The sequence below is a fragment of the Mustela erminea genome, chromosome 7 (genome assembly GCF_009829155.1).
Source record: "Mustela erminea isolate mMusErm1 chromosome 7, mMusErm1.Pri, whole genome shotgun sequence".
In the NCBI taxonomy this organism is placed as follows: Eukaryota; Metazoa; Chordata; class Mammalia; order Carnivora; family Mustelidae; genus Mustela; species Mustela erminea.
The window spans coordinates 27,804,650-27,828,440 of NC_045620.1; the positions used below are offsets into that span (position 1 = coordinate 27,804,650).

General features: G+C 47.1%; 1 protein-coding gene across 2 annotated transcripts; it reads right to left on the reverse strand.

Moving 5' to 3' along the window:
• Window positions 1–126: 126 nt before the first annotated feature.
• Window positions 127–23,548, reverse strand: NSFL1C (NSFL1 cofactor). 2 transcript variants are annotated; one of them, XM_032351167.1, is made up of 10 exons: window positions 23,380–23,548; window positions 20,934–21,031; window positions 15,198–15,272; window positions 13,281–13,286; window positions 12,517–12,682; window positions 11,807–11,899; window positions 10,667–10,776; window positions 9,710–9,847; window positions 2,904–3,068; window positions 127–1,849 (listed from the first exon to the last, which is right to left on the reverse strand). In XM_032351167.1, the coding sequence occupies exons 1-10, from the start codon at window positions 23,482–23,484 to the stop codon at window positions 1,687–1,689; spliced, it is 1,119 nt and encodes a 372-aa protein (XP_032207058.1). In that variant the 5' UTR covers window positions 23,485–23,548; the 3' UTR covers window positions 127–1,686. The 2 variants fall into 2 exon arrangements, with proteins under 2 accessions (XP_032207058.1, XP_032207059.1); XM_032351168.1 differs by lacking the exon at window positions 13,281–13,286 and having other exon boundaries at window positions 23,380–23,547.
• Between the last annotated feature and the right edge of the window lie 243 nt (window positions 23,549–23,791).

Below are 23,791 nucleotides of genomic sequence, written 5' to 3' on the forward strand. Positions count from 1 at the left end.
AAGCTCTGGAGGCAGGCAGACAGCACCTCATCACTTACCAGCCATGACCTGGGCTTTAGGGTTTGCAATGCAGTAGCTACTGTTAGTATACTTCTTCAGAGCAACCCATTAAAAAGTACAAAACTCTGCTGTCCTTGTTCTGGTTTTTAATGGTCAAGGTGACAACAATTTACAAAGTTTTTCCAGACCCACATTTCGTTTCCGTGGTCACCTCTGCCTGCCAGATGTGCTGAGGACCTTGCTGCCCTGGCAGGCCCCTGCCAGTTTGGGATCAGAAATACCAAGCCACATCCCCATGTCAGGATGGGTTCCAGGGGAAACCCCAAGCCCTTCCCTAGCTCTGGGGTTGGGAAGCCGTATTCCTGTCTCACCGCAGGGGTGAAGCAGTAAAGAGCAAGTGTGTGGTGAGGAGTGTCTGGGAAGGGGCTGAGGCACATTATGATTCAAAACCAGGAGACTCTGAGTCAGTGCTGATTCAGTCTGTGGTTCAGCTATTAGGGCGGTGGAAGGACTTCCATCTGAGACCCCTGTGACCCTCCTCTGCCAAACTTGCACAGGAAGCACGCTGCTGGGAGGAGGCCTTTATCAGGGGAGCTCGTGCCTGTGCTGTGACAGAGGGCAGCAGGGCAGAGAACTGCACACAGGACCTGCACACTAGAGCTGGGGACGCTGTACTCGCCCTCGAAATGGACTCAGCAGGGGCCTCTTGCAAACGCTCACACAGTGGAAGGTGTCGTGGTGCAGGAAGGCCTCCCTTCATCACCATCTGATTTGCCCTGCGCCGTGAGTGGAGAGCACAGGGACATTCGGATTCCCTTCCTTTCCTAGGCTGAGAGCTCTACTCCGCACTCACTTGGGTTGGCAGGAGCTGCTTCCCAATGAGAAAACACCCTATCTTGTCTCCCAGGTACAGATCTATGCGCACGGAGTAAATAAGGCAATGGCAGAACAGCTGAGAAAATCAGGGTGCGAGTAGCCCAGACAGGGGAGGAAAGGGCTGGGGCAGGTGGAGGGCAACAAAATCCCAACTGTCCCAGGTCCAGGGAGCTCGAATTTCCCAGGATTTTAGTGGAAAGAGCACAGGCAAGTGTTTATTTTCACCTGAAGAGCTCGTGGGCATCTAGATCTAACCTCACACTCAGGTACCCCTGCTGCTGCTCAGCTTGACCCAGTCAAGAGGTTTGTTCTCATGGGAGCAAGTGGCTACAAGGCCTCTTTCTTTGAGTGCCGGACTCCCTTCCCAACAAAGGGGAACCCTCCACTAGTCATCTCAGGGACGGTGGGTGGATGTTAGCGGATGCAATTGTGGGCCACAAGCCATTTTCAAGCAGCAATCATGGAAGGGAGGCTCCTCCCCACACACCCTGGCAATTAATGTGATTTTAAAGCAATCAAAGGCTGCTTCAGTGGGAGAGGTTCCGTACAACATGCTGGTGATATTCCTTCAATTTTTTTGGTTATTTTTATTTTTTTCTTTAAAGTCCATTGATCGTTCACAAAAACCCAGGAAATGCAACTAAGGAGAAAACAAATGTCCAACCGAGATCTAAGAACCCAGAGCTACGGAGGAGACGTGGCACTGGACTGCTGGGTGTGCGGGATGGGGGGGTGGGAGGGGTGGTCCCCGCGGGGCAGCTGGCCCTGGAGGACGCAGGAGGGAGATGAGGCTGCCAGCCAGGCGGGCGGCTATGTTAACCGCTGCACGATGACGGCGTTGAGGAGGTTGGCTTCCTTCAGGGTTTGGCTCTCATCAGCCAGCTCTTTGTTCGGGAAGGTAGTCATGAGGACAAAGCTGGTGGCAGCCATGGCCGGCCGGGCGTCCACAATGAAGAGTCGGATGTCGCTGATCCTGGTGGAGCGGGGGTGAGTGGGGAGGTGGGTGAGCAGGGCCCTTCTCTGCTCTCCACGACCCCCGGCCATCCTTCTCCACAGGGCAGCCAAAACACTCACTTGGAAGCACATCAGATCATGTCACTTCCTTGCTTAAAAACCTTCACGGCTGCTCCCCGTTACCTGGGATAAACACCTGCCACCGTACTGTGATCCCTGCCTACTGTGATCCCACCCTCCTTCCCTTCGTTCTCTCTCTTCCTCCTCCTAGATTTTCATCACGCCCGGCTTCCAGCCCACATTCGGGTCCCTCCTCCTAGAGGCTCCTCTTCCTGACCCACCTCCTGTAATCCTAATCCCACTCGTGTCACAACTTAGCCCACATGAGACCCCTGTCAGCACGCAAGGACTGTCAAGCCATTCCCTGGACCCCACATGTGCTTCTGGTTTAGTTGGCCTACGGCTAATGAAATTCAGATAGGACTATTCCAGAAAAAGGAGTTGCCAAATACCTATAATACTAGGAACAGTCCTTCTCTGCTCATTTCTTCAATCTTTCTGTGCCTCTGTTTCCCCATCTTTAAAATGGGGTTGGCACAGTTGGCTTTAATCCAGCCCAGATGATCTGAAACAGTAGAGCAGGTATTCTAGTATTCTCATAGGGCATATCTAGAAGAGACTCTGACAGCCCAATGGTTTTCAGAGATCCCCTGGAGGTGGGTGGGTAGAGGAAGCCAACTGGAGGGGATGATGGCCCTCCCGCCCTCCATCAACCACAGTAGTTTTTATTATTCTGTACTTGGGCTTTACCACGAAATCTTCTGTGAACAAATGCTGTGGGTGCTAAAAAGAACCTGAGAATTCCAATCCCCTAATTTTACAGGCGAGGAATGAGACCCACAGCAGGGAAAAAGCTGTTACTGGCCACACTTAATCCAAGAGCAGGGACTAGAACCAAAGGCTTTTGACCTGCAGACTTTCCCATCCCAATATTGCCTTCGGGGTGGCATGGAGCGCCTGCTGGTGTTCAGGGGGCCCTCCCAGGATAATCAAGGCCAGACGGCGCAAGGCACCTGTGGCTGTGGTTGAACTTCTGCACCAGCCTCCCGCCGTCGGCGAGCCGTATTTGGATGTTTGTGGTGGGCTGTGACTCGTCGATTGAGACGGAAGAGCTGGCTTTGGCTTCGTTTTCTGCCTGTTGGGCTGGAGAGCTGGTATTCAACACCTGGGGGGCCGTGCTGAGGAAAGAGGATCATATCAGGCCGCACACAGAAACAAGGCCCCTGGAAGAAGCAATCCCGCCTTGGAGTTGGTCTGAGCACTCGTTGTATCTGGGACTAGGCTTGCTGCTGCCACCACAGGGAACGGCAGAGACAAGTCTGCCCTCGTGGAACCTACCTACAGGCCCTGCAGGATCCGCTCTATGTCGCTGCTATCTTCCTCACTCCTGAGTAACTGGGGCAAGTGACTCACCCCCTTCTTCCTTGGTGTCCTTAAAGCAGTATGCAAGACAGCCCACAGCAGGACCAGATCGGGCTGAGTTTAAGCCTCAACGAGAGAGGGCAGTCTGCAGTAGAGGGGGCCTGACACAGCCTGGTAGGTGTAGGGACCAGCCCAGACTCCATCTCTGTCACCGAATTTTCTGGCCTGCACTCCCTAGTACAACCTTACTCGTGTGCACATTTATTCTCCTGTGTCAACTATCAGAAGGGGGCAGAGATTTCCCACAGGCCAACCAAGTACCCCACACCACAGGGATTAGTTACACATTACAAACAGGACGTGGTATCTGCTGCCATGTTTAGAGCTCAGATCTTAGATCAGATGGACCGGGGTCTGAATTCACCCATTAGCTATGTGGTGCTGGGCAAGTTACTCCAACTCCCTTAGTTTCAACAAGGGTGGTAACGAGGACCTTGAACAATGGCTAAGGCTATGTGCCTTACTCCATTTTTGTTAGGGATAAAGGGGACAATTACATACAGCATAGACAGATAAAAAATGACATACACAATTCTTGGGGTGCCTGAGTGGCTCAGTCAATTCAGTGTCCTAATTCCTGATTTCTGCTCAGGTCATGATCTCAGGGTTGTGGGACTGAGCCCCCCGCTGGCTCTGTGCTCAGTGTGGAGCCTGCTTGTCCCTCTCTCTCTGTTCCTCTCTGCTAGTGTGCATGTTCACTCTCAAATAAATTCTTAAAAACAAAAGAAAACACCTCCCAATTCTTGACAACTGTTGGGAGGTTTCACTTCTCTTCTGTAAACACCTGTGCATCTCATTTCCCAGCCTTTCTCTTAGCAGACACCCTAGCCCAGACCCATGCAGAGAAAAGACCATGAGATATCCGCTTGTTGCTTTCCTAAGTCTCTAATGACATCAGTTTTTAAACCTCTCCTTTCGCCCTGGATCTTTATAAGCTTAAAACAGTACCCGGGGCGCCTGGGTGGTTCAGTGGGTTAGAGCCTCTGCCCTCGGCTTGGGTCGTGATCCCGGTGTCCTGGGATCGAGCCCCGTGTCGGGCTCTCTGCTCCGCAGGGAGCCTGCTTCCTCCTCCCTCTCTCTCTGCCTGCCTCTCTGCCTACTGTGATTTCTCTCTCTCTGTCAAATAAATAAAAAATCTTAAAAAACAAAAACAAAAACAAAAACAAAAAAAACAGTACCCGGTAGCAAATCTAACAGAAAGTGCTTTCCCAAGTGTGTTTTCTGAGATCCAGTCCCTCCATCACCTAGGAAGGTTATAGAAATGCCACAAAACAAACTGGCAGCATCGGAAGCCACTTGCATATTAAACGTCTTGAGAGACTGTGCAGTTAAGGCAAACTTACTTGACCACCACATGTATGGTACTCAAATGTGAGCCAGGGCATACAGAGAAACCACAACACCCCAGACTTTAAGAGATGCTCACGAAGTTCAACATTACCCCTGTAAATGCCCAAGACTGACTCTGTTTTGCTTGGGAGTTCCATGGCATTAGGCCAACTGTCTAATTAGACTGTAGGTGGCCTATCCCTCAACTGTTCATGTAACACTTCCAAGGACAGAACAGGTACTCAGTGAAGCTACTGCCTGCCAGAAAGGGATCTCTCACATCTTCAGTCAGGCCTACAACGAGAAGCTATTCCAAGAGAGCCCAGAGTATCCGTACGGGAAAGGGTGGGGAACGCAGGGAAATGGGAATGGTGTTCACTTTGTGCACGTGCTGTCTTTGTGGGGGGTTTGATAGCCACAGCCTCATGACTCATCACAACTGTCCTCTGAGACGGTATGGTCTCCATTTCATGGGTGGGAAAATAGAGGTGCATGCCGTAGGGCAGTTTTTCAACTTTTAAAAACTTACGTAACGAACAAGCTTTCTCTCCCTACATTCTGTGTGTTCCTACCAGCCAGGACTTGGTCAAGCTTCACGTTCTATGGTTTACTTTAAGAAACAAATACCTACATTAAAATCGCTTTTTCAAACCTGTCCCCTGCTCCCAGAGAATCTGATACACCTCTCACTCATGAGCTAGGGGACCCTCAGCAATTAGTGAACATCTGGGCTTCTCCATTTCCTTTTCTATAAAAGGGTAATACTATCCCTACGCCACCTCCATACCTCTTAGGGCAGGCAGTCCACTACATGGCAGCCATTCCCATGAAGGAAGAGTCAGCGTGATGCTGGAGAAACAGCACAGGACCGGCCATCAGCAAGCTGGGCTGAGGCAGAGTATTTCACGCACAGCAGTTCTTTTAATCCTCAGTGGTGTATGAGGCAGGCGTTCATCATTACTTTTTAGGTGAGGAAACTGAGGCACAATGGGATTAAGCAATGTACACCAGGTCCCAGGGTTATTTTGAGGTGAAGCTAGTAAACAAGCCAAGCTACCTGGCTCTTGTCCTGTGCTCTAACACCTGCCATAGTCTCCCACCAAGCCTTGGAGTCAGGAAGACCTAGACCTGGACTTATGGAACACTGTCCCAACACAGTTTGCTCATCAATAACATGGGAGTTAAATGAAATTTCTGGTTGAGATAACAGCTAAAAATAATGCACTGTATCCAGCATAGACTAAGAACACAAAGACCTATGTCTATGTAAGAACATCTGAGATGCAATACAGCATGGGAGGTAAGAGCAGAGACTGGAGGGAACCCATCTCTGCACTAACCAGCAGTGTGACCTTGGGTGCGACCTGACCTCTGCAAGGCTCAGAGTCTTCATCTGTAGCCTAGGGATTGAAACAGGATTAAAGGTGGTAAAACATATGAAATACTTACTCTAATGCTTTGCTAACAGCAGAAAAGCACTCTAAAAGGTGATTACTACCATTCCTCAAGGTCCTGCCCCACTTATATTTGTCTACACTCTGGACCCAAATCAGCTGGCTGATTTGTCTACATTCTGGACCCAAATCATGCCTGGCCCTGGGCTGTAACTGAAGGTCACCTAAGGGGCACTCCCAACCTACACAGCCCTCAAGGAGGGTAAGGACTGGAGTAGGAGGAACCTCCACACCAGATCTTACGGTTCTTATTTGTAGCAAGACACTCAAAAAGTAGTAGGTCCAAACTGCTCTAGTTGTTTACGATAGCCACATGCATTGGTTCAAGGGAATGAAGCCTTGGGTCTGGTGTTTCTGGAGAACTACTGGCACTTGAGCCATACCTTGCAAGGAGTGACTGGGTCATCTGAGGTAGAGAAGGCACTTCACCCAGGGACAGGAATGGTCAGATCAGACATCCGAAAGTTTCTTTACTATCTCCCTGCAAATACCATACAACTCACAGGGCAATAGTGCCTCACCCAGATCGAGAGCCTGAATCACCCAACTGCTCATTTCCTTTGTAGTCAGGAATTAACTGGACACTAAGGTGCTTTGTTGTCACAATTGTAAGCGCTGACAACCTTGCCGTCTCTTTACAAAATGACCACTGCAGAAAGAATGGTGAGCAGCTGAAACCCAATCCTGGTAGCAGCAAACCCACACCCTCCCAGGGCGTTCTTGGTGTTTGTTATTCATAATCAAATAGAGGCAGTCTTTCCTGGACCTTCAGATTAGTTCCCATCCAAACAAACAGACGTAAAACCTAAAATAATGAAGTTTAATCCAACTTTAAGAGTTTTCTCAAGTTTTTGAACTGAGAACAAGTTATTCATTCAGATAACTGGAGAAAAAACCCAGGACTGACTGATATATATATTTTTTAATTTGATAAAGAGAGAGGCAAGTAGGCAGAGGAAGGCAGAGAGAGAGAGAGAGAGAAGCAGGCTCCCTATGGAACAAAGAGCCCTATGTGGGACTTGATCCCAGGACCCTGTGATCATGACCTGAGCTAAGGGCAGAGGCTCAACCCACTGAGCCACCCAGGCACCCAGACTGACTGATTTTTTAGGCAAACCTGAGAACATTTTCTTACTTTTGGCTCTTGATCATTTTAGTTGACAAGATGACAATGTAAAATGATGCAAAATTTATGGGAAAAACTAGAAAAAGCTGTACATCTAGTTTAGACTGAACAGCTAAAACCTTACTTAGCTTACAAAACCTTATTTAGCTGTATAAAACAAGTCTTTTGCTCATTTTTCATAAAAAGCCATACTGAAATTAAATGAAAGTGGCACTGGCAAAGAATATTTATTTAGACAAAATCAAGCGCTGTCAAACACCTGATTATCAAAATCTGTCTCAACTTGTGGAATTCATCCTCCACATAATAAAATTATTCCCCTCTTGCTAAAAGCAACATTTTAATTTTGGAGAGTACCTGGGTGGCTTAGTAATCTGCATTCAGCTCAGGTCATTACCTCAGAGTCCTGGGATCAAGCCTCACATCAGGCTCTCTGCTCAGCAGGGAGTCTGCTTCTCCCTTTGATCCTCACCCTGCTCATGCTCTCTCTCTTTCCTTCAAGTAAATAAAATCTTAAAAAAAATTTCTAAAAATTTTTTGAGATGTGGAGTCTTGCACAAATAATATAGACTTTCCAGTAGTAGCACTTCCCATCAATATCATGAAGCCAAACATGCCCAACTGTATAGTGTTCTGGTTCCTTCCTTACAATAGCTGGTGGGCAAAAATGGATACATCCTTTCTGGAGGACAATTTGACACCACCTTAAAAATATGAAGACCTTTTGAGCTGGCAATTTTACTTCCAACCCAAGATTAGGGGGTATATGAAGATTTAATTAGAGATATTCATTGCAATGTGGTTCTTAATACTGGCAACTGCCTAAATGGTTCACAGCGGGGACTGGTTAAACTATAGCACATCCTTAAGATGGAAAGTTATGTTAGCATTAGAAATAAGATTGTAGAAATACATTTACTGGTGTAGGTAGCCATATTAGTTTCATTAAGCAAAACAAGTGATAAAATAGCATTCTCAATTTACACACATACACACCCACACATATAAGACTAGAATGATACTAACTGGATATATCTGGGTATTAGATTGTTTTTATTCTTGATCTGTATTTTCTATTATTTCTTAAAAGATAATATGTTTTATTTTAATAATTAAAAAAGAATTATCTAGCGCTCTACAAAGTTTACCACAGAAGCCACAGACAGGACCACTCCGAGGACAGCTGTCTTGGGACTAACCCCTAGGCCCAATGTGGTGGACGAAATGAGAGCAGGGCAGACTTCCTATTTTGGTCTTGGGATATTAGCCCATTGGTCTCTAATGTCCTGAGCTATCATCTTAGCTCCTGATAAGGCATAATGGCCATCAGGGAGGCAGGGGGGTCCAGGAGGGCCCAGATGAAGCTCAAAGGGCCCAGCTGCTGGCAGACCACACTCCAATCCCTACAGATGGTTATGAGGTGAGCACGGGCAGCGCTTAGCTCAAGAGCTGTCAGGTCTAGATCAGAGAGGGTGCTCACTGTACAGGTGTGGGAAGAAATGCCAGTCAGAAGGCCTGGGTTCCAATCTTGGTTCCACCACATAGCAGTCATGCCTCCAAGGATAACCCTTAGAGTCCAAGAATCTCAGCACTCCTTCTGTAAAATAATGCTCTAATACTAGCAGGGAGGCTCACTATTCCAAGTGCCTCTTCTGGGCACAGCTCTCTCTGAAGAACACTGACCAAGTGACTCCATGGACAGAGCTGAATGGGCCTCCGAGGGAAGGCAGCCCAAGTATGGGTTGGCCAAGGTCTGGTGGGAGAACTCCACCTATCAAAGGCAACAGTGATTTCGACCAATCAGGTCCTATCAGGGGTCTGAATGCAAGATGGAGGCAGTGGCAGAGGATACAAGGCTGAAAAAGTCACAGGAAGTGACAGTGAGTATCACACAGGGCCAAAGGAGAGATAAGGGCCGCCACAATGGTGGAGCAGCCACCTGCATAGGGCAATAATGTCCCTGAGCTTCCTTGGCTCCTGAACAAAGTTGTTGTAATCTTGGCTGGGTGGCAGAGTCCAGGATTTCTCATCCCTCCAAACCCCCATTTCTGGTGACCCAAGAAAACATGTGTCTGTTTCAGCCAAAAGCCATGAAGGAGGTTACTACCCCTGCGAACAGGCTAGATTACTGAATCAAAGCAGCAACGTACTGCCCTTCCTGCTAACTGACTGACTGCTCACTGTGGGGCAGCGCTCTGGGCTCCTCAGTTGCTAAGGAGGTAAGGACTCTCATCAGTCCCATCTCATACTTGGGCAAACTGAGATTTGCCCTATAGTCGAAGGTCATACGGCTAGAAAGTGAAGAAGAGATTTTAAACTCAGGTCTTTTAACACCAAAGTCCACGGTCTCCACACTCTTCCTCCTATACAAATGAAATGTACAATGATCTTAACGGTGAAGAGCTACGTGTCAAGTGAGTGAGATGCTGGGTCTACAGGGGCAGGGAGAGTGACCGGCACGTCCCGCTTCTGCCTGTGCTGCTCTTACCTGCCCAGTTTCTGACCCTCTCCAGTGAAGGCTTTGAAGGCTCCCTTGGGCTTCACAAAATCCTCATCCCGATGGTCTTCCATGTCCAAATTCACCTGCCCACCGTGAGCTAACCTCCGCAGCTCTGCTGGCACCTCCCTGCAGGAGAAAAGGCAATGCTGCGGTCCACAGGGAGCAGCATGGGAATGGCAGTGATGGGTGCAAAGGGAGGAGAAACATCCTAGTTCCAAATGAAAGTCGTTCCAAAGTGAAAGTCCCTGGGTCCCCACAAGGAGCGGCTACTTCAGTGGCTACTGTCTGCCTCCCACGTGTCTCTCACTTGCTCAAAGTCACAACTGAGACCTCTATCTTATTTGGTCACCTGGTTTTGTCCCAGGCCCAGAAGGGAAAAATAGACACTCAAGGTTTTAGATCTGTAAATCTGTATTTTAACCATGTTAAATCTGCTTAAATTTTTTTCACTGCTTGGGGCACCTGGGTAGCTCAGTGAGTTGAGAGTCCAACTCTTGATTTTGGACTCATGATCTCAGGGTCCTGAGAACGAACCCTTCATTGGGCTCTGCACTGAGTGTGAACCTGCTTGAGATTCTCTCTCCCTCTGCCCCACCCCTTGCTCACAAATGCGCACACGTGCGTTCTCTCAAAATAAATAAAATTTTTTAAATATGGTGGGGAGGGCCGCCAGGGTGGCCCAGCCAGTTAAGCATCCAACTCTTGGCTGCAGCTTGGGTTGTGATCTCAGGGTCATGGGATCGAGCCCCACATCAGGCTTCGTGCTCAGCACAGAGTCTGCCTGAGATTCTCTCTGTCTCACTGTCCCTCCCCAATGCACTGCCCCACTCTAAAATCAATCAATCTTTTTACTTCTGAAATAATAAACATTTCGATCAGCCCCTTCTTTTCCATCTCCCATTCCACTCACTGACATGGAACCCAGAGGAGGGCTTCTCTTCTCACCCTCTGCGGATAGACTCCAGAAACTGGGCATTGGATGGGTCTTGGTAGCTTCTGAGTTCGCCATTGTCCAGGCTGAACCCACTCTTCCAGAGCTTCAATACTACATGAACCTGTGAAAAAAGAAGGTAAGCAGTCCATACACTGTCAGGAAACTGACAAGCATACTAATGCGACCCCGCAAATTAGCAGGTTCTTACTCTTTTCCTGTGTCATTATCAAAACACAGACACGCCACACACATGCATGCATGAGAAAATCCAATCAACCACCAAGTATTAACCTAAAAGAAGGTGATATGGCAATAGATTAAGAGCATGGACTTTGATTTAAGCAGACCTGGGTCTGCATCTCGATTTTGCACTCACTAGCTAAGTGGTTCTGAGCAAGTGACTAAGTCGAAGCTGTGGCTTATCTGTAGGGTTGCCAGTGTGCTTGGCCTGTAGCTTGTGCTCAACTCAACTGCCGTGGCAAATTTACTCATGGGACTATTCTGCAGTTATTACAAATGCTATCTCTGTTAATTCCCCATACATATTCACAGTAAAGGGTCAAGGCTACAAACCAACATATTAGCAGCTGCTGCTTCAGGTGCATATGGTTTTTATTTTCCTCTTGCTTGACTTTATTTTGGAATAAAACCCAAAAATGATTAAAAAACAAATACATTATAGAAACTAATGGTCATAAGGCCAAGCATCTGTTTACGGCACAATATTAAATTCACAAACCTCAAAATTACTGATATAGTATGAGACACTTATTGGAGAGGGGACCCTAAACACAGAGAGAAAAGGACTGAACAGTAGTAAGGAAAATTTTTTCAGTTGTGTTCTAGGCCTCCTTGGGTGGAGTGAAGCTGAAGTTCTTCAGCCATGTCCACACCACCAGAAAACCCTAGAATCATCCCTCTGCCCAAGGTTCACAGAATGCTCAGGAAACTCCTTCATTTATCCATCTCCTTTGCTCACCCCTTCTCAGGAGTGCCTCTGCCCGTCAGATAATCCTCTCCATTCAAGGACCACAGTAACGGCACTGCCTCTTCCCTTTCAGAGGCTGCTGGTTCAAATAACATGTGACCAACTGCCTCTGAAAAACGACAGAACAGTCTATGAGCTTCCCAAAGAATGTAAATGCACTCACATCCTGGCCGGAATGCCGCCTCCTTTCTCCTGCCACATAGGCAGATTCTTCCTCCGGTGCTGCCCCCAGGCGATAGCCACCCCCTGCAAATGGCTACAGAACACAAGTTCATAAACATTTGAGGAGAGGGGCAATGGTGATGGGTCACTCAGATACAATGACATACCTCAAGCTTCTTACCGACTAGGTGTACTTGCTCTGGTATTGAACTCAGGGCCACAGGGCCAGGCAGTATGGTAGATGAATAAAGTGACCAGGATTGGGGGGGGGGGGCGCGGCAGGCACTGCTTGGCTAAAGGGAAGAGCTGCTACTAAGCTCTAGTTAATTATGGTCATGCAGGAATCTGGGTGCAAGGTAATACTGAAGATTTTCTGACTTTTCCAAAGACGACAGAAATCTAGAATTTATGTAACACAGGTGGTACTAATTTAATTAAAACAAAAGAGGTAAAACACTGAGTAAATCAAGCTGGCCAAATAAAACAGTATATAGGACCTGTTCTAGCCCACAGGCCGAGATTTGAAAACTGCCTCAAATCTTGATTTCATGTTAAAAGGTGAGAGAAACTACACTGCTCCTGCACATGTAAGAGCAAGTGAGCAGTGAAAGACAAAACAAAACAAATTCAGTCACTACTGGAGTGAGAAAGGGGTCCCCCAGCCCCCAAAACCAGAGGCCTATGGCCACAGATAACAACCCTTATGCTCACTCTTGGTTTACTGGTTTCTCCAGGGCTCTTGGTCACTCGCTCCACAGCTACAGCTCCATGTTCCTTGGCACCTTTAAAGAGATCATCCACCAGCTCGTTGGGACTTTTCTTCCTGGGAGGGCCGACAATCTGCTGTCCACTTCTCTCTGAGCCCCCAGCATAAAACCTGCATAGAAAATACATGTCTAACACTAAACACACTTGGAAAACATGAATAGAGCAGGTGTCAGGCTCTGGGCTAGGTGCTAGGCACACTGAATTAAAGGGTGCAATGTCCATCTTTAAGCAATTTACTGTCTAGTTGGGGAAACAGGTTAAGTAGGCAGGCAGGCATAATGCAGTGTGAACAGCAATGCAGGTCAGTAAGGGGTGCTCTGGAGCACTGAGCTGGGGAGGATAATCACGGCTTCCTAGAATATCTCCTGGGCTGAGTCCTGAGGATGAGGATACATTTTATCAGGTGAAGAAACCAGGGAAGGGCATTCCAGGCATGCATGACAACATGCCAGGTCCAAAAATAGTTCCAACTGGGAATTATCCATCCGGTGGCTAGCACCTCTCTAGGAGACAGAGCTATGGTCACAGGCAGAAGCAGCTACCACTAGCAGCTCTAGGTTAACAGAGGCAGCAGTGTGGTTAGCATGAGCAGCTAGGCTCCGGTGTTCGCTCTGCCACTGAGTGACCCTGGGCAAACCAGTGCATTGCCCTGTATCTCATTTTTCTTATCTCTGAAATGGGAGGGAAGGACCACATGCCCTACCTACCTGCTCCTTAAGTCAGGGCCATGAGGTTCAAATCAGCAGATGTATGCAAAAGAACAAGCACAGAGTAATGCACACATGTGAGGTGGTGTGATACAGCACTGAGAGCTCACCCAAGCTTCACCTCACCTCGCTATTCTGGTGATACCCTCTGGGGCATTGAGAAGAGGGTACTGAAGGAGGTCAGGGAAAGCCAAATACAAGCCCCAAAATACCCACACCAGGCTCTGCAATGGGCCAAACGTGGCTTGAGATGAAGCTAGCAGTTTTTAATCTGGTTCTAAAAACCAGTACTCATGTAGCCTGGCTAGCCACCTGCTTGTTGCTCCTATTCACTGCTAGGTCAATAGTGTGTCTCCCAGTGGGGAGAGCTGAGAACCTATAAAATTAGTCCCAGCTTTTTATTTCCTGACATTCCCCACTGAATGCAAGGCAAGCCACAGGCCTTGACAAGGACGATAGCACCAATGTCATCAGGTCTGAAATGCTGAGGGGCTGAGGATGTAATCAGGATGTGAAATAAAGGAAGGTCATCACCTGGAGGATGTGACAGGACAGGAAAAGGAGGCAGCGGCCATTTAGAAGTTGGGCATTCACATACTTGATGGCATTGCCTTTCACTCAAGGAATGTAAAACTCTGAACCTTGAATGTATCTAAAAAGAAGGCTGTGAGGCAGTGTAAAGGTCACTATATGGATGAAAACAGAGAACAGAACACATGTAATTTCTCAGCCCGCTTCCCAAAGAGTGACCATCATGAGATTATTAAATTTCCATAAGAGTTACTATAATGATCGTTAAGAATGTCTGACAGACCGAGGCAGGGCCCATGGGGAACTCCAAGCTGTGAAATGAGGCTGCAGATGAAGTTCTGCTCAGCGGACTGAAAAGTCTTTATAATGGAATCTCAAAGCCTTGGCTTGTGAACTAAGAGCCTGTGATCAAGTGATTAAAAATACTTATTCCCTCGACCTGCACTTCCATTTCTAGAAACTACCCCAAGAAAATAATCTGAAATGTAACCTAAGATTAATACACAGAGATGTTCGCAACGATGATATTTACAGTGGTAAAAAACCATCAAAAACTTAAATGTTGGACAACCCGTATGACGAATTATTATTATAGTTGTTGAGAACAGTAATGAATCTCAATGGTACAGAGAAATACTGAATAAATAGTATTAATCCAACAAAAACAAGAAACAAAATTATTTGACTATCACCATGTAAAATATAATACCAAACAAAGTACATTTATATACAGAGCAAAGACTGAATAGAAATATGCCAGAACATTAACTCTAGTTACTAAAGGGTGTATAACTGTTACATTTTCTCAGTACACTATTCCATCTTCCACAATGGACATTATTTTTATTATAGCATTCCTAATGGTTAAAAACAGACAGACCAAATAGTATGTATGTGTTTGCATTGGGGGAATACACACTGATAAGCCTTTAATTCTGTTTATTATGTGATATATTGCCATTTCAATTAAAAAGAAAAAAAAAAACAACAAAAAAAAAAACCACCAAAACAAAACCTGGAAAGATATACACCCAAAATAACTGACACCTGGTGACCACTGGAAGACCAGGTATTATGAATGACTTTTTTCCTTCTTATTGATTTGTTTCCCTTCCCCAACACTCCTCAACAAATACATCTTATTTTAATAATTAAAAGAAGAAAAACCCAGAATACCCCAAAAGAAAAAAATAGTAACAGGGGAAAGGGATGACTTCTAAGCTAGAGGGACTGGGAGACTGTTTCTGGAATATAACCCACCCAGACTAGGCCACAACAGTAATGGCTGATGATAACTGAGCACATTATCCTTCTAGGTCCTTCTAGATGGCTTACACATTATCAAGGACATTCCAGTGGACTCTGCACCCCCCAGCAAAGACTCACCTCTGGCCCTCTTCCTCCTCCTCCTCCTCGTCTTGGTCATGAATGAGGTCTCTGAAGGATGTCACCCTATTATCACTGGAGACACAGAAAGGAGCAAAAAGTCATTGGGAAGAGTTAAACAAAAGTAGCCCCATTATCAGCTGCTAAGGAGTTGAGGACACAAGGATTTAATTTTTTTGGTGGGGTAGAAGAGGATCTATATGAAAGAGGACTAACCTTTCTATCAAAATAATGTGGAATTTTTCTTCAAGGTAACACAGGACTGCAAATAAATTAGAGAGGGCTATTGGGAAATAGAATCTATTTAAGCTCTCCTATAGGGAGGAAAGGAACAGTAAGGGGTGTGTACTACTTTAAAAACTTACGACTGGATAGCTATTTTCATCACTTAATTCTTATTACTTTTTCTTTAACAGATTTTTATTATTTTTAGATAATCTCCACAACCAACATGGGGCTCGAACCTACAATCCTGAGATCAATCCTGAGTGCATGCTCCACGGACCGAGTCAGTCAGGCACTCCTCTTCATTTAATTTTTAAATACTGTTCTGGACACTGGGTCTATAAAGATGACCAGACACAGCTCTTATTCTTCAGTTGCTATAGGCTCATGGCCCCTGTTAAATACTGTGCAGTATGGGTCGTAGCAGAGGGAAGCACATGGCACATGTGAGTACAGAATGTCTTGTCCTTCCCAGGGTAGGGATGGGGGAACATGGAGAAAGTTTTCCCAGGAAAACGCAACATTTGGACTGTGTGCCAAAGAATGAGTGGACTGCCAGTCAGGTAGAAAAAGGGCGGGAGGCTGGTGGGGGTAAGGGAGCAGCAGGGCACAGCAGGAAAGGGGTATACACACAAACACAAAGTAACACTTTCCAGGAAGGGCAAGCTATCAACAAGTGAAAATGAAATGAGTATGTGACTGAGGATATCTCTGTTTCTGCTGCAGGTCAGTCAAGAGCAAGTCTTTATTAAAGTTTAGGAAGAAAGCAGAGCTGTGTGTGGGGCTGGAGAGGGCACAGAAGAGTCACCTCTGACATGAAGAGTCACCTTCCTCCTCTGACACTGTTTTAAACTGTCACTTTTTTTCTAGTTTAGATTGTCTTCCAGGAATTCAGAAATCATGAGACACATTTTATAAAATGTATTTCTTAGGGGAACAAGTAAGTTCTCTACAATGGGGGGGGGGGATAATGTAGGTTTACAGGGGCTAGACTGAGAAGGCTCAAGGAATTATTTTCTACAGATAAAGGTGCAGTTCAATCTTAAAGATTTATATCAAGGAGACCATGAGAGGATGGAACAGGCTTTGAAGTGCCATCAACTAGAAAGGAGAGAAGAACAAAGACCAATTAATGTAGCAAATGCACTGCCTGCTTGAGTTAGCAGAGAGCAATGACCTGGGCATTCCTGGATCTCTATATGACACAGTTCAAAAGGATCCAAGCGACAGATGTGTACTCTGGCCCTGAAAGGCTAATTTCACTCATTCATCTTCCCAGGGGGAGTTTTCCACAGATGTTCAGCTTCACATCCATGGGAAAAATGCCCTCTCTCTGTTGTTAAACACCTTTAAATACCACGTGTACATGTGCTTGAGCAAACCACTTGTTCTGGCTGCAGATTTGAGTCTTTCTCCAGAAGTTCTCCCATCCAGACTCTGACACTATCTGACACAGACTGTGGTGTCCACATACCTGGTTCTAATCCGGAGTGAGCCCACCCACGGATCTGGGGCATGCTAATGAAGTTCTCAAAGTCTTTGTGTTCTCTGGTGCCACTGGGACCAATCACAGCACCAACCCCTTGGGCTTCTGTGAGCTGTCGGAGCGCTGATGCCTGGTGCAGCACATTACAAGTGCTTCTCAAAGTGCTAGTCCTCAGGCCGAGAGCATCAGCAGTATCTGCAAGACTGAGAAATGCCAGTCCCCAGGCCTGCCTCAGAGCTCCTGAGTCAGAAACTCTGGGAGGAATGCCCAGCGCCCTGCACTTGAGAAGGTCTCCAAGTAATTCTGACACATGGTCAGATCTGAGAGCTGCTCTGGGGCAGTGCTCTGAGATTACCTTATGGCACGGATGACCAGGGGACATCACCAATTTTAGAAAAATTTGTCCTTTGTCCTCCACAAAGTGGCAAAATGTCTCGGAAATTTCAATTTTTTCAGCATTGAAACTCTATCTCCCAGGTACCCTGGCACCCTGAAGTGTACAAAAATCCTTTGTCAGATCCATTTTTCATAGAGATGGAAATGTTCCTGTGCTGTCCAGTATGGAAGTCATAGTCACACGTGACCACTGAGTTTCTGAAATGTGCTTAGGATGAATAACTGAATGGGGCACCTGGGTGGCTCAGTGGGTTAAGGCCTCTGCCTTCGGCTAGGGTTGTGATCCCAGGGTCCTGGGATCGAGCCCCACATTGGGCTCTGCTCAGCGGGGAGCCTGCTTCCCTTCCTCTCTCTCTGCCTGCCTGTGATCTCTGTCAAATGAATAAATAAAATCTTAAAAAAAAAAAAAAAATTTACTCTCCCCCAAGTTTCCCATTCCCCTTCCTCCTCCTTATTTAAAAAAAAATTAATTTAATTTTTAATCAATTTTAATTTTTAAAAAAAATTTTTACTATTTAACTAATTTTAAATTTTATTTAATTTTAACTAATTTAAACAGCCACATGAGGTTAGAGGCTCCTACACTGGATAGTATAGTTTTAGAGAATCAGAAAACGGCAGTCCCTGACATTCTAAGAAAGTATAGTTAAGCTGGATGAAAGACACCACTACCTCCTGCTCTACCTTGTGCTAGGTACAGGATGGGAGGTGCTGGACAAGGGGGCGGGTAGCATGTGGCAGAAGCAGCTCTTTATATACACAGACTTGGGCTTGAATCTGCCATAACAGCAGCTGTGAGTCCCTCAATCTTTCTAAGACCCAGCACCCAACCTACTTCCCAAGTTGCTGAGGCGTAACAACCTAGGTAAGAGTATCTGGCAGAACCAGGCAGATGGTGGGTGCTCCTGAAATCCTAGCCCTCCCACTTCCAGGAACTTCCAATTTACTGAGGGAGAAAAAGTGAAGTTAAGTATCAGAAGAGTTCAAGACGACCCACAAGAGATGTCACCAAGTAGTATGTGGACACGGGTCAAGAAGCAAATGAATTATAGGTGACTAGATTTCTGAGTAACAGGACCATGGCATGCTGCCTATGGATTAGGGACAACACACTCAAAAGAGAAGGTAGGGACTGAGCTAAACCTGGAAGGAACCATGGGAACTGGACAGAAAAGAGAGCAGGCATGGCCAGTTAGGTGAGAGGCTCAAACAAAAGCAGGAAAACCAAAAATAAGGCAAAATTGAGGTATCAATGAATCAGTTTGGTGGGACTAAAGATCTGAGAGACAAGAAAAAGGGGGTAAGATTAGGATGGCTGGTTCAGGGCCAGCTCTGGAGGACCCTATAGGTCCATGAAGGGAGGCAGAACATCATTCTCGCTGAGAGGAATGCTGGAAACAGAAACAGAGCTGCATTTAAATACCTGTTTTACCAGCTGTGTACCATGGGAAGACACCCAGCTTCAGTATCTTCATCTGTAAAATGGGTAGAGTAACAGTACCCACACATAGGGTTGTAGTGAGGACTAAAGACATGTACATGTAAAGGTTTAACCCAGGGTCTGGCAAGTGCTCAATAAATGACCGCTGCAATGACTGAGGAGTTTAGACCATCTTTTAGCAATGGTTAACTTCTTTATGTTCCAAAGACCTTGGAAAATCTGATAAAAGCTATGTATTTTCCTGCCAGAAAAGAAAACATACATACAAAATTCTGCCCATAACTTTAGGTCATTTATAAACCTTCTCCCATCATTCCAGATTCTAGTATCAACGGAGGACCTCACTAACAGAGTGCTGCTCCAAAGCAACAGTAAGGACATGAAACAGCAGTCAAGGAGAGGACAGCACGGGCGGGGTGGGGCACGCGGCAGCAGGCTAGGTGTCCTGCATGTGGCAGTCCAGTCCCTCGGGGTGGCAGCAGGGACAGGTGGCACACACAACTCCTCTGAGGGGCTAGTACAAGTGTGGCCTCTCCTGAGAATGCACTCCGTCTTTTCCTTCCAGGCAAGGACAATGATGTAACAGACTACGTCCTCCCTCTCCATTTTTCTTGGCTTCACCCAAGCTGAGTACCAGGTCTGAGGCTTACCCGAAGCAACAAAGCAAGGCCTTTAGGCCTGCACATGTGTTCAGTCCCTGTTGGCCTTAACACTAAACTCTATTTCCTCGATTCTTTTACTTATAGGTCTATTTTTTATCTATGTATTCATTGTGGAAAGAGACAGGGGACACACAGAAAATGAATGGGGATGATGAAAACCAATGCTAATAACAATAAAAGGACAACGGCAAACATGTGCTGTGTTCTACATGCTTTGTAAGTTATAGTCTTTTAATCTTTCATGTTATAGGCACTGCCCATTTACCAGGTGAGGAAAACTGAGGCACTGAGATGTTCAGTCAACACCCAAGGACACAGAGCTCCCAAGTAACAGAGCTGGGATTTGAATGTAGGCAGTTGGGCTCGTAGGCCTATGCTCCAATAAACCACTGCCTTGACAGGGCTTTAAGGCTACTAGCGGAGAGAAGTGCAAACCTGTGACTGGTATCAGGCTACATTTCAACTCCCCCGCCCCCTCATGTCTGACACGCCAATATCCCCACAGTAACGGGGGGTACCTATTAAAGACTCTCCCAGGAAATCAGATGGAACATCTCCCTATTAACCATGTACCTGGTAGTAACAACCAGAGGAGCCATCACCCGTACCTCGTAGGTCAGTCCCTAATTAATAATTAAAAGATCGACTGCCAACTACCTCTTCTCTGGACATGGGAGACAGGGAAAGAAGTTAGGGAGGAATAAAATCTGGGGTTAGTGCTCCTTCTTCAAAGGATGGAAATGTAATTTAAAGCTTGGATGCTCTTAGAGAAAAACATAATTTACACTCCACTGGCAAAGAAACACTCTATCTGTACTCAGAGGTTGATTTAAAAACCAAACAATTTTTTCTGATGAAAACATAAACCAGAGGGCAGAAAACAAATCAGGCTAGAGCAGAGGGAGCTGTAGTTCAGACATCTTTGTAGGAAGAGGCCCTGCCTGTCTCCTGGAAGACCAGCACTGTCTCACTCTGCAGATCACAGCAGTGACCTGCCATGGGAACCTTAGGTGGCTGTGACAGGGGATGTAAATTCAATCATAAAGGTTAACTCTGTTTCACTTAATCAATCTGGGGAAGAGTGGGTTACACAGGTTTATTTTCTCTAAGACTATATAGGGTAACAGGCATCCTAAAATATCAAAAGAGCCTTTCTAAAGTCATCTAGTCCAATCTTTTACATCTATAGCCCCCAGAAAGGAAGTCCTTTGGTTTCTACTTAAAAACTTCTAGAGACAGAGAGATCACGCCTCACATTCATAAATAAAAGACCCTGAAACATCTTAAAAGCAGGTTCTGTGGTTCCCCCTACGACTGGGCCGTAAACCACAATCAGGTAAGAGTCTGCACCGCAGTGTGCTGTGCCTCTCTCTACAGGAGAGGAACATGTCATGTAAGGAACTAGTATCCACCAGTTAATCTAACTTCCTTTCTCTAACCCACTGTATCCCCACGATTAATCCTCCATTAAGTCAGGAAACTGGTCCTCATCACTATTGGTAGCAATAATTGAAGTTGGCCCTTACCTGGGGGCTGTGCCTCTGGACACTGAACTGGGGGTTGCCTGCGAAATGGTCACAATGTCTTCGTCCCCTCCATCCTCATAAAAGCTCGCTAGGGCGATCTGCAACAGAGACGTAGTAACTTGGGATTCTTAAACAGGCCTTCATTTAACACATATTTCCTTTGAGTACAAAAAAGCATAGTCACGAAGGTACGGCTCACACTTAGAAGGTGGTCTCTATCTGGGGACCACATAAAAAGAGATAAAAAGATAGCAAGCATCTCTCTTCTTATCACCTGAAACAAATTCCATCCACTAAGGGAAATAATAGAAGGCAAGAAGGCAGGCTAGGATGGAGACACTCCTCATTCTCATTTTACTAGGAAACGTGATCCAGTAAAAGCAGTGTACATTTATTGAGCATTTATTTATGTGCCACGTTGTTCTGAACATAACTCTACATGTGTTAACTCATTTAATCCTCGAAGATTGGTGTTACTGTCTCATTCTATAGCTGATACAGAAACACAGAGAAATTAAGAAAATTCCCAAAGTTAAGCAATTGGTAAGGACTAGAGCCTTGTTCCATCCCAGGCAGTCTGCTCAGGCCCTTACTCTCAGCTTTTATGAGACAGCCAAGAATCTGGAACAGGGTCCAAATTGCTTTGTTTACTTTCTCTCTAAGGCCCAATTTCCTCATCTATGCAACGCAGACACCTGTCCCACCAATCCTGTGCAACGAATGAGAGGATCCAGTAACATTCCTGCAGTCATGCCTTAGCTCTCTACATACAGCAGGTATACAGGAGTCTTTTGGCCATTTGTGTTTGGCTGTTCTCTCACTGACTTAACAGTTAGGTATTTATGGATCACTTTAAACAAAGAAGTAAGAAAGAGCACTGAGGTCTGCGGAGATGAAAAAGATATGGCTCCTATCCTCAAGATCACCAGCCTTAGAGTAGGCAATGAGCCCCTGTGAAACATAATCAGCCAGTCAGGAGTATACCTTCATGGGATATAACCAGTCAGCTGGAGGCAGTGTGCTGTCATAGGACACGCACTGAAATTGAGGGGGGCCTACATTCCAGTCCTGGCCCTGGCAGGCAAGTCATGTCACATGCACGAGCCTCAGTTTCCCTACCTGTAGTGTGAGGAGAGTGGGACTGATGACCTGGCAACTGGGTAACACTGTAAGCTCCTAGGTTTTCCAGGCTGTGGCTGCATTTTGTATTTCTGCCCTGCACAGGGCTGCACACTGTGTGTACAGGCGTGACACTATACCTAACTCTTTTGCTCTGCGGAAGCAATTTAAATGGTGGAGTCAGCAGACCCAGTTTAAATCCCAACCTCACTGTTTACTGGCTGTGGGATCTGGGACCTATCACTTGCCTTCTCAGCGTCTAACTGCTCACCTACACAGCGGAGCTAGTTTTCTTTACCTCACTGTTATTAGGATTAAACAAATCATCACCTGGAAAGTGCCTGGCACTTGGTGCTTCAGTGCTCTGGAATCAGAACTGAGTTCTAAGTCTATCTTTTCCAGTCTATAGCTAGTGATGCCTTGAGCAAGTTTCTTAACCTCCCTAAACCTCAGCGGCAAATTGCAAAGATTAAGTAATTTTAAGATACGTAAAGGAGTTAGAATAGCACCTGGCTCATGCTAGGGAATCAAGAAATACTAATCATTGTCATCCACCTAAGACGCAGGCAGACCAAGACCATTTACACAATTCTTTCTATAATTAATTACTGGGTGCCCATTATGAGCCGGGAGCTGTTCTGGGCACGGGAGATTTAACAATTTACAAAAAATTCCTCCCTCGTGTAGCTCATGTTAATGCCTTAATTAACAAGTATTTAATGAATACGTAGTACGTGCCAGTACATTGGACGATAAACTCCACGAGCCTCCCATTTTACAGAAGACTGAACCAGGAAAGACGAATAGGCTCCCAGGTTGCGCCACCACCCTGGAGGGAGTCTCCCCCAGGAACAGGGTAGGAGGGGGCGTGGGCCAATGCCTGGGCCGGGGTGCTCCCTCAACCCGCAGCAGGGGCGGCGTGAAGGGAAGTAAACAATCACCTTCTCCCCCGCGCAGCTCCACCTCGGACCTGGTCATTCCCGCCGGCCTGGCCCCAGCAGAGCCTCGGTGCGGCCGCCACGCCCCCCGGTTCCCTCTCTCCACGCGGGTCGCGGCAGTGCCCAAAGTCTCGCTGGCCCCGCGAGCGGACGAGGCGGAGGGGAGACCCGAGACCCAGCAGAGGAGGGCTCGGCCGGGGCTGGCCCGCGTTTTCCCACGCCCAGCCGAGCTGGCGACGCGTGGCAAGCGGCCTCAGGACCCTGAGGCCTGGGTCGGGCCGCAGCCCGGCGGGATGACTGTGCGCTTCGGCCACCGCGGGCTTGATGCGCCGGACGCCCGCCTCCCGCAGCCCCCGGCCGGCTCGACGCAGCCGGCCCCGCGCCGCTACCTGCAGGTCCCAGCCGGCCGACTCGAGGAAGAAGCGGGCCCGGTCCTCTTCGGCCCCAGTCACCGCCACGAACTCCCTCAGCGCGTCCTGTCGCTCCGCCGCCATCTTCGCTCTGTGCGCCGGCCGAACCGCTCCGGCCACCGCCGCACAGCCTCAACCCCGCAGCCGCGTTCCGCCCGCCCGTCGACCAGACCCAGCCGAGAGGCGCCGGTCCGCAGGCCCCGCCCCATGCGGTGCCTCACGCAAAGCTCTCCGTGCGGGAAACTCCCCCTGCTCCGCGCCCTCTGGCGGCCGCGGCGCGGATCTGCAGCCTAAGGGCGGGGTGGAAGCCGGGCGGTGGAGAGGCGGAGCCGGTCTTCCTGGCACCTGTGGGATGAAGGATCTCTGGAGGAGTCAGATACGTAATTATTCA

Bases quoted from the DNA above. Each gene is read 5' to 3' on its own strand.
- NSFL1C (XM_032351167.1), bottom strand. From the start codon at position 23,484: ATGGCGGCGGAGCGACAGGACGCGCTGAGGGAGTTCGTGGCGGTGACT. The intron at 21,032-23,379 runs GTAGCGGCGCGG...TCTCTGTTGCAG, and splicing joins CGGCCGGCTGGGACCTGCAG to ATCGCCCTAGCGAGCTTTTA. The intron at 10,777-11,806 runs GTGAGTGCATTT...CTTTTTTCACAG, and splicing joins GGCGGCATTCCGGCCAGGAT to GTTCATGTAGTATTGAAGCT.